Source organism: Anastrepha ludens, chromosome 3, assembly GCF_028408465.1.
Source record: "Anastrepha ludens isolate Willacy chromosome 3, idAnaLude1.1, whole genome shotgun sequence".
In the NCBI taxonomy this organism is placed as follows: Eukaryota; Metazoa; Arthropoda; class Insecta; order Diptera; family Tephritidae; genus Anastrepha; species Anastrepha ludens.
In genome coordinates this window covers 84,313,985-84,324,568 of record NC_071499.1, presented here as the reverse complement: position 1 = coordinate 84,324,568, position 10,584 = coordinate 84,313,985, and the positions used below count along the sequence as shown (strand labels likewise).

Here is a 10,584-nt window from a genome sequence, read left to right as displayed (position 1 = left end):
AACTTCTTTTACATACAAAAATGAAATTTGTTTTTTAATTTAAAAAATGACGCTGAAATTGACGCTCCCGAAAAATTTTACCTGAACGACGTTGTCCATTATGGCTCTTCTTTTTATGTGAAACACAAAAACCAAAAAAAAAATATTAATCAGTCTGACTGCAACTATGTCCCGTATTGGAAAAAAATCACAAAATGGCGCGGTTTTGAATTCGACACTTTGAAAATCGTTTTTTTTCAGTTTTTAATATAAAAATACCAAATAATTGAAATAATAATATGATTCTAGTACGGACGATAGCCATTGATGATGTGAACAAGATAATAAAATTGCAGACGATTCGATTCAATAGTTTTTGTTTTTTGACAACACCAGGCCGAAAAAAGTCATTTCGAGATAAATGAGTTTAAAGTTTGAGATACCGGACCGCTCTCTCCCTAGTTAATGGGTGGAGAAGCTATAATATTGGGAATTTCCGTATAAAAATTTCACAGTACATTCTTAAGATACTATACTTTCGAAATATCGAAAAAACAAAAATCTATTTTTTTAAATTTCTAGATCACCTTAATTCTGAGATTTGGTTATTGTGAAGGTTTTGGATATCAATGAAGCCTCTTCCACCTTCTAGTCTTAATATTGTAAGTTTTGTGTGCATGAATTGGGGTAAAGTTTTATATAGTCGGCAAGTTACATCCTTGTTCTTTCCAGGTTATCTGTATTTATTTTTATTTCTTTAAATTATAAGTTGTTCTTTACATTTATTATTATTATTATTATTATTGTTTTTGTTGCTGTTCCTATTTTTTGGTTGTAGTTATTAATATTGTTATTGTTGTTACTTCTGCTCTTCATCGACTGTTCTTTTTTAAGACGGAGCCGTTGATTTTATGAGTAGATCCAGTGCTGTCTCCGCCATTTACACCTTTACCATTTTTACGCTGCTTTTGTACATAGAAATGATTTAGTTTTAATTTATTCTCATCGATAGCAGCTAATTCTGGCTGGGATAGACCGTTGATGATGTTGCCAATTAGACTAACCTATTCAATATTCTTCAAATGAAATATTGTGTTTTTCTCTGTCTAGAGATAATTATAAATTTAATTCGAATTTATTAACATACATCAATTTTGGTCCAATCCTTAGCCTCGCCAAAGGCGTCCTCCCGCATTGCTAATTTGACAAAGGCTTGTAATTGAGTTTCGGGACACGATTCAATACTGCCAATCCATTCAGCAGCGGCTCTAAGGTGGAAATTCATTTATTGCAAAAAAATAGAACATTCATTAAATAGAAGAAAATGTATAACACCGTCAACAAAAGACAAAAATAATAATTTATTTATTTATTCATTCTTTCATCAATGAAAGTGCGACTCAAATAGATTACTAATACTAATAAAGCTTAAATATAATATATGGTAAACAATAGTGTGACTAATCTGTGAGAGTCACAATTCAAAAGGCGTATCTCCAGATTAAGTTTTGACTTGAAAGTGTCTCGTGAGTTAGAGAATATATCTAAATGATTGCATAATTGGTTAGACTGCCTTTTACAATGTGCAAGCGGTTAATTTCGACTAAAATTGGTCTTGTGATAAGGTAAATGGAACATATTGCTGAGTCTAAGGTTACGAGTGGGACAATTAAAAAGTATTAGCTCCAACAAGAAGTGCCATTCGATATGATTCGTAACTATGTCTCTTATAAACTTTAGCGATAAAATTTTTCTCCGCATTTCTAAAGTTGGCAATACCAACAAAAGACATCTACTTTTATATGCAGGCAAACTATAAGGCCAACGAAGTGAATGAATAGCACATCTAGTGAGAAGTTTCTGAGCCTTCTCAATTCTTAAAGTTGAGCCCATATAGAAGGGATCCCAAATAATGCTGCAATATTCGAGGTTTGATCTCACTGGAGAAAAATACAATTTCTTCAGCGTAGAAATATCCTGGAACTCCCTTGATTTCTTTATTACAAAGAAAAGCATAGATCTAGACTAGGCAACCATAAAGTCTATATGTTGAGAAAACGACATTTTTGATGTAAATATGATCCCCAAGTCTTTCTTTTCATACATTTTTGTGAGAGTACTGGGTAATCGAAATCAATCGTAAGTTTGCATCTACTAAAGAACATGTGCTGGCATTTACCACCATTAAGAGGTAAGGAGTTATCATTACACCAAGCTTCCAATCTTGTTAAGCCTTATGCAGTCAGTTACGCTTTCTATCCGATTGTAAATTTTCACGTTATCTGCATATGTACATCAGACAACGGGATGTCTGAAAGACGTCTGGAGTGTCATTAACAGATATTAAGAAAAATAGTGGCCCGAGGCACATCTGAGGTGCTTTTGATGGCATCAGATTTTATGTTATTTATACGAACGAATTGAGTTATATCTGTTAGATAAGATGCAATCCACTTAAGTAAGCTAAGATGAAGACTAATTGAACCCAGCTTTTTAAGTAGGATACTATAACTGACGCTTTTAAGTAGGATACTATGGCGGTGAATATGACATCGGCCTGTTTCAAATCGGTTTAAGACAAAATTTGCGAATAACCCTAAATTCGTAACAGTAATATATATTATCAAAAATCAACGCGATTTTTAAGTCTTTTTAAAATTGCGTAATATTAAACCAAAATTGAATAGGCTAAAAAACTGCAAAAATTTGATGAACATTTGTTAAATATTTTAAAATTTTGTACTATTATAATTTATTTACTATTATAAATTTTGTACTATTATAATATTTTTTAATAATAAAGAAATTAAGTAAAAATGAATAAATAGACGAAAAGATGGGTGTCAACAAGACCTCCTGAATAGTCAACATTTCTATATTTATATGTATAAGTATGTATATGTTGTTGCCTACAACAAGATTCATAATACATATAGGTATTATATGTAAAAGCTGATCAGATTAGAGACACTTTTTCTAATATGGTTTTTTTGACAGATCTCGCACGACAACTGTCAAACTAAATACATAATTTTTTTCATTATTCATGGACATTTCATCATGGAAAGCCTTACGCCTCAACAACGTTTTCAAATCATAAAATTGTATTCTGGAAATCGACGCTCTGTGAGGCCCATTTTTGGCTAAATGGCTAAAGCAAAATTGCCGTATTTGGACTGAGGAGCAACCCGAAGCCATTACATACATGTATTGAAAACAACCGTAGGTGCGGCCTATGGGTTGGAGGAATCATTGGCCCTTATTTCTTCAAAGACGAACTGACGCCAATGTAACTGTGAATGGCGAACGCTATGGCGCTAGGATAAATAACTTTCTGATGCCGGAAATTGAAGCATGTGGTTCAACCAAGACGACTCTACTTCCATACAGCCCGTGAAACAATGGATTTACTGTGTCGTCATTTCGGTAAACAATATATCTTTCGTCTCGGACCAGTGCCATTGGCCCCCAAGGTCATGTGGTATCACACCTTTGGACTTTTATTTGTAGGGTATGTAAAGTCTTAATGCTTTGTGTATAAACCAGCTTCGATTTAGGCATTGGAAACCAACATTACTAAAGTTATTCACGAGACACCGACCGAAGTACTCCAGCGATAACAGACATATCTTAAGATACAATAGGAAGCAATAAAAGCAATATGCAGAATCCATAAATATGGTCTCTGGCATGAAGGCGGAATTTCGGGATACAGAAAAATCTTTAAGTTGCTATCTGAGCAGTATCCACTGTTTTTGGCACCTAAAGACGACCTGATACCCACAGATTCCTTTGGAAGGAAATTTGATGTCAGATTTCCATTGCGTGCTATTTTCTTTACCGATGGGTTCAAGAATAAAATAATGTCGGGAGCCGGATGGTACTTAAACAATAGTATTAAGTATCACTATGCTATGGGGGAAATGATAACTGTTTTCCAAACGGAAATTTTTGCCATCCTGAAAGTAGTCAAATGAATAATCGAGAGAAGATGGAGCGGAGAACAGATTGGAGTGTTCAGTGATAGTCAGGCAGCACAGAAGGCCCTGAAGAAAGCGAAGCAAACCTCAAAGATTGTCCAAGAATGTAAAAAGAAGCTTAATTCTGTCGCAAGACAGAATAGGCTTGTACTTGTATGAGTTCTAGGACACTCCGGTGTCCAAAGAAACAAAATTGCCGATGAATTGGCCAACCGTGGATCAGAGGTTCCGCCACAAGGGTCAGAGCCAATAAGACGAATCAGTTCAGCAGGAATCCTGAATTGGATCAGCGATTATGTATGCAATCTACATAAAGAGCGATGGTGCGGTCTAGAACGCTGCAGAACTACAAAGTGTTTTGGGACAAGCCCGAACAGAAAACTGTCAAACTTTCTACTAAAGCTTGGAAGGAAAGACCTTCGGTTAATGATCGGTATTATTAGAGGACACAATCCATAAGGTCAGCATATGACTACCATTAGAATCATTGAGAACCTGATGTGTCTGTCTTGCTTGGAGGAGGCTCATAGCACTGAGCTCTTTCTCTAAGACTGTCCTGCCTTTGCTAGAGCAAGGCTACGAGTTTTGTGCTCCGATGTCGTGAAAATAAGTAATATTCGTTCTCTAAAACTGGAGGATATATACAGATTTGCCAAAGAATTCTCACAGAACTAAGTACCTCTGCCTCTGTCTATATTCTTTACTATCTCTTTCTCTAATACTTTTCTCGTTTCCTCCTTGACTATCTACCCTCTTTCCAGAGCTCTAAATACAACGAGCTTTTTAGCTTGAGTGTTTTAGGAGCCACCAAACATCTTGGTACTCCTTGGCTCGACCTATTCAAATTTGAATTTAAGTTTTTCCTCCAGCGAGACATTCCAAATTGGATGGTCGAATTACGGCGCAGTTGCGGCCAACATTTGAAAGGGACTATCTTTAAAAAATAAATATCATGAATGGTTCTACACAAAAAAATAAAAATTGGCCAATCGATTTGAACTTTCGTTGTTTTATTTCAATTTAAAATCCGATACCTTTAAGTTGATCATCCTTTACTATGTAAGGGGCAAAATGTTGGGGGATCGGACGCATATAAAAAAGTATCAAAGCCCCAAAAAGTACATGTTTTTGAGGAAATGGGCGAAGATATACCATTTCACACCATGAAAACCAAAGAAAATAATTTTGGAAGGTAAGAAATTTTGCCCGCAACGCACGGAGTATTTTATCTAATATTGCAAAAAATGAATTAACAGTGTTCTGTGATATTATGTAATTTTTCGTGATTTATATGTCAAATTACTTAGGTTATTGACGCCCATTCGTTGTTTGATCGCCACTGTATGTGTAGATGTGCATGCATAGTGGAGGTCGAAAATTCAAAAAAGTTTAAAAATTTGACAAACTATATTATTTTACTCTCTACTTACTTAAAAGCGTCCGCATGTATGTTCTCAATATCGCTTTCATTCAAATGGCATATAATTTCACCCATCGATATGAGATCATATTCCGAATATATTTCTGGTTCCTTGCCCAGCCACTCGTTACGCACTTTGCTGGCAATCAATTTCATTTGTGCATCGGTAAATCCATTACTCATATTGCTACTCAACCCTTGCACACCACCAAACGCCTCCACTATCTCCACGCGTGACATGCTAATGTTATGTAACTCCTCGACAGTGATGGCTTTAAGCACCAAACGAATTTTGCCATAGACCTCTGGCGGCACATTTTCTACACCATCAAAAGCCTTGGAAATGAGAAATTCAACAAAAATGAGGTTTTTTGGTTTTTTAGTTGTGTTCAGAAATATATTACAATTTTTATAAGACGCCAAACATTCTCACTGGTATTAGCCGATATGTCCTCACTGTTGGCCACACCTAAACAGGGTTCCAAACTCTCCCAATCAGTATTGGTAATTTCTTTATCTTCCAGTAGCACTTGACAATCGTAAGCTCGGATTGTGCGGGAGTACATGCAGCTAAGAAAAATCACCAGCGCGAGCAATTGCGGTTGGTCGAACTGCATTTTCTTTTTATCGCACTGACTGTGTGACGGCTTGTGCTTAAATACAAGTAGTTGCGTTAAAAAGTTTTCTTGTATTATTGCTTGTGTATATTTATGTGTGTGCGTGTATTATGTGGGCCACGCCAATTAAAAATTCTTGATTGACTGATGTGTGCAATTTGAAGAGTTCATAGGTGCAGTATATCAGACTGATAGAGAAAATTAAAAATGGAGAAATTTTTTCGTGGCAGTAATATATTTAGAGTCTTGCCATTGGCTACCGAGGGTCGACCGCTGATAGAGAAACTTTTCTCATTAATTTTATAATTTTCCCGAGGTTTGTAACCCGAGCACTATCGAATGGTAGCTTCGCAGTTGAAAAATCGTATATCAGGCATACAGTGCGTATACGTAACACTACTCTTAAGGTATTTTCAAATTTTGCAACTTAAAATTAATCAATTTTAAAACCCTGCGTTATGGGAAATTTTACCACATATTGTGGCCAAAATTTGAAAGGTTCAAATATCAACTTTAAACTTAGTCAGGCATTAATCCAGCAGGGTTAGATGTGGTAAGTTAGGCACACAAAATTGGACTTGTCACTCTTATACCTTCTATAGGTCTGTGGCATAGAGGTGAATACAATTTGTTTTGAATAATTTATGAACGCTATTTGTTGAGCAAAAAATTGAGATATAATTGAACTTTTATACGTATTGCCATTGTCAAGTCTTAAGTTGTCAATTCTGTTTATAACTACACGCTGAATTTATTGTTGCATGGTTGTTGTTGTTGTAGTAGTTCATTAAGCCTAGCCAGTGCGGTGTAGTCACCAATAGTCATCGTTTAATGCATGTTTTTTCGTCGGGTTGGACCCAGAGAGAAAGGGTCGACTCTGAATAAGGTCTGATGATGCAGCTGAAGCTCTTCGTCTGTATTGTTTCATTGTATTCAAAATCGCCAACTTCATCCTTCAATATATGGAAATGTTGAATCGGTGGCGGAAAACATATTTGTAACTATAATAAATTAGTTATTAGTTAAATACAATTTTCAATATGCTTTGCGATGTCTGCGAGTCAGGTACATACCACCTTAATCCAAAAGTTCCCGGAACATATTCAGTAAATTCAAAATAAAAGTGTATTCCTCTTCCTTCAAAGTACTCCCCATCAACTAGAGCATACTTTTGCCAACGTTTGATCCAGTTCTCGAAACATATCTGGAACTCTATTTTTGGTATAGTCATCAGAGCCGTCTCGAATTTTTCCATTATCAATACGATCAAATAGGAAAATATTGCAGGGAGTCATGTTATCGATGGCTATTTCGTTCTTAGTAAAAAGTACATGGATAATGATTGCATAGTACAACGGTGCGCTATCGTGGTGCAAAATCCATTATTTCTTTTCTCCACAAATCCTTTCGCTTTTCCTTTTCCCAGAAACTGTTTTACGTAAATATCTCATAATACCCCAATAATACTCTTCATTAACTGTTTGACCTTCTGGCGAAAATTCGTGGCGTACAATACCTTTGTAATCTATTAAAACCCGTAGCCTCGCTTTATTTTTTCACTGAAAATTACGTGGGTTTTTGGTCTTGGCTCATTCGTAACTCTCCACTCACTCGCCTGATATCTGGATTGCGTGTCTTACTCATAAACCCACGTACCCACGTCTCGTCTTAAATAATGATACGTTTGATGAATGATGCGTCGAATTCAGCCTTGCAAATCATGGCTTTGGCGATATCAGCGCAACCCTTTCTTTGCATGCAATTTTGGGACACGCATCTTTGGGGCAGAAACGGCGCAAAAATAAATCATTAAATTCAGGTAATAGTCTAGTCAAGTACTCATTTTTGCCAAAATGGTAAGCCTACAGAATAATAATTAATTTAACTTTTTCGTTTCAGATGTACTGAAGGCCCAAAATCCTGTTGACAAACCACCTGTCTTTTTTTTAAGACGCTTACCTTGGTGCTTGTTTTTGGATACTATTTGATGTTAATAATAACATACTATAAATCGATCGCAATTTATTTTCTTACAAAAAAAAAATCCTGAAAAATATCTATAAAAAATGAGTATTGGACCAGACTACTATCTTCAGTGCCCTGAACGGATCCCTAAGCAATGTTCAAGACCTCTGCCAGCTTTCTGATGGTTAATTTGCTTTCTGATGGTTAAAAGTCGAAAACACACGCAGAGGTAGATTTACTCAAGACGGCGTAACTTTTACAAATGTCAAGCAATGGCGATACAATTTTTGCAAAGAAACACCTCAAATCAGTGGACTTAAAGCGTAATATCACCGGTTGTTCCGGGAACTTTTTGATCAAGTGAATATTTCTGTCAAAGGTTAATTTTTAACCGAATCAGCATTTTCAGTTTGAAATCTATCAACTCTTATAAGATAACTTTGACATGGCATAAATCAATTTGACAAAGCAGAAGGGGCTTATATTCCAAATATTTTTAAAACTAATTTGAATACCATTTTGTATTATATTTTGGGGCAAATAATTTTCCACAATGGTTTTCGTTCGCATTCTTTTGTTTCTTTCGCCACATTTCATATAACTTATGATTTGGTATTAAGTATTTACCTTTTAAAAAATTATTATTTTTTAATTCGCAGTATAAGACAGTGTGGAATTAGTGATTACTCTAACAATTCGCGATGAGTTATGTTCAATGTTATTAAAAATAATATTGAAACTGTCCCGTTTTTAAAGCATTTCGGAAGCTATAGGCTACCTATCCTACCGTCTCTTGAGCCTACGTCTACGGTTAAGTTAGTAAAGATGGATACCTATAGCTATCGAAGTTCAGGTAATGATAGATATGGAACTTACAACTAGACCTTTAAATACATTCTTTTCGGAGATTCTTGGTGAAATTTTTTTGTCAAAGCAGAGTAAAGAAAGTCTATAGCTCGTAACTTACAGGGAGTGGCAACCAAAAGCCTCGAATGCCCAAATCTGTCCACACTGAATTGCATCTTATTAAGCCTTGAGCATATAAGGCAACCCTGATTGCAGGAAAATTTTTGGTATATTCAGTGATGTCTGAGAATGAATAATTGGCACAACATTGACAGAATACGCTTGGAAAAGGCGGAGTTTCTTGATTTCTGCAAAAAAAAAATTTTTATGTAGTATTTTTCAGCATTATTTATTACATCTTCTGTAGTTTAGTAACATTAACAATATTAGTTGGTAGTATTTCTTATAACCGTTAGTTAATTTTACTAGTACAATATTTTCAACATTTTACCTAAATTTATTTATATATTGGACTATGAAAAGGTATTCTCTTAAGTGTAGTTATAAACTTTAATTAGCCTAGGAGTAATATTATAAATAAAAATATAACAAAAAATAATAGCAAAGTTAAAAGCATAAATAAAGCACACGTCTAACACACTTTCACACTGATGCACAACCATTCATCAATTTGATCTAAAATTGATATTTACAGTGTAAACACGCGGGGTAATGCAGAGACAGGAAACTTTCTTTTCATAATAAAAATAACTAAATTCTGCACGCTTTTATCTAGATTGAATGGCTTATTTTTTTGAAATCCATGATATTGAAAGGAATGCGGTTTTATGTGAAATTAAACACACTCGGTTAGCCCGAGGAAGAAATGATTATCGCGCTTTGTTAAGCTTCTCGAAATTCGGTTAGGCGATTATAATGTCAATCAAGAAGAAGAAATACATATATACATACATATATTTATATTCAAGGTGATGCCCAAAGTAAATAGGGTCGATTTTGAATAGTTATTTTACCAGAGATATCGAAAATTTAGACCCTTCAATTAAGCAGAGCCTTCCATTTGGGGAACACTATCAAGACTCAAGCCAAAAATACGAGGATGAGATCGGCCAAGCACCAAAAAAGGATGTAGATATTTATTATAATTACGTACCGTCAGCAATCAATGGCGTTTTCATGAGCAGGCGGAATTATTGTATCGGAAATGCCGCAAAAATGAGCGGTGAACAGAGGCGTAAAATAAGTTTCAAAAAGTATATGATGATTTTTGTTCGATGATACAGTTTATAAAAATGTACATATATACGTGGGGGGTTCAACAAGTACCCGTGATTGAAATGAAGAAATATTTTTTATATTTTTCAACATAGGCCCCTTTTGTCCCCTTTTAGAAAGACACACTTCTCCCAACGCTCCGACTATTTTTTGTAACCCCTCCAAGAAATAGGATTTGTCGAACTCTCCAAAATACGCTTCATTCTCAGCGATGACTCCCTCGTTTTAACTAAGTTTTTTTTTCCGTTTTTTCCATTAGAAAATCGTTTTTCAATATTTTGTACTTTCATGAGCTTTAAAGCTGAATTCATCGAACGGTAGGCAAGTATAAGCCCACTATAGCGGCCGCTCATGTAAAGGGTTTTCCAAGAACAGGTGTTATTTTGAATAGCCCGCTTTTTCGGTAGATGCCACTTTTGAAGCTGCCAGTTTATGATATTTGAGAAGTAGAAACTACGCCATTGCTAAACATGGAACGATATACGCTTAAACAACGCATTGAAATTATTAAAGTTCACTATAAAAATGGTGAAAATTTGGC

At 35.2% G+C, this 10,584-nt stretch overlaps 1 protein-coding gene across 1 annotated transcript; it reads right to left on the bottom strand.

Moving 5' to 3' along the window:
* Positions 1-844: 844 nt before the first annotated feature.
* On the bottom strand, positions 845-5,947 carry LOC128858314 (uncharacterized). Its single transcript, XM_054094480.1, has 4 exons — positions 5,784-5,947; positions 5,390-5,715; positions 1,127-1,247; positions 845-1,043 (listed from the first exon to the last, which is right to left on the bottom strand). The coding sequence occupies exons 1-4, from the start codon at positions 5,943-5,945 to the stop codon at positions 852-854; spliced, it is 801 nt and encodes a 266-aa protein (XP_053950455.1). The 5' UTR covers positions 5,946-5,947; the 3' UTR covers positions 845-851.
* Positions 5,948-10,584: the final 4,637 nt, after the last annotated feature.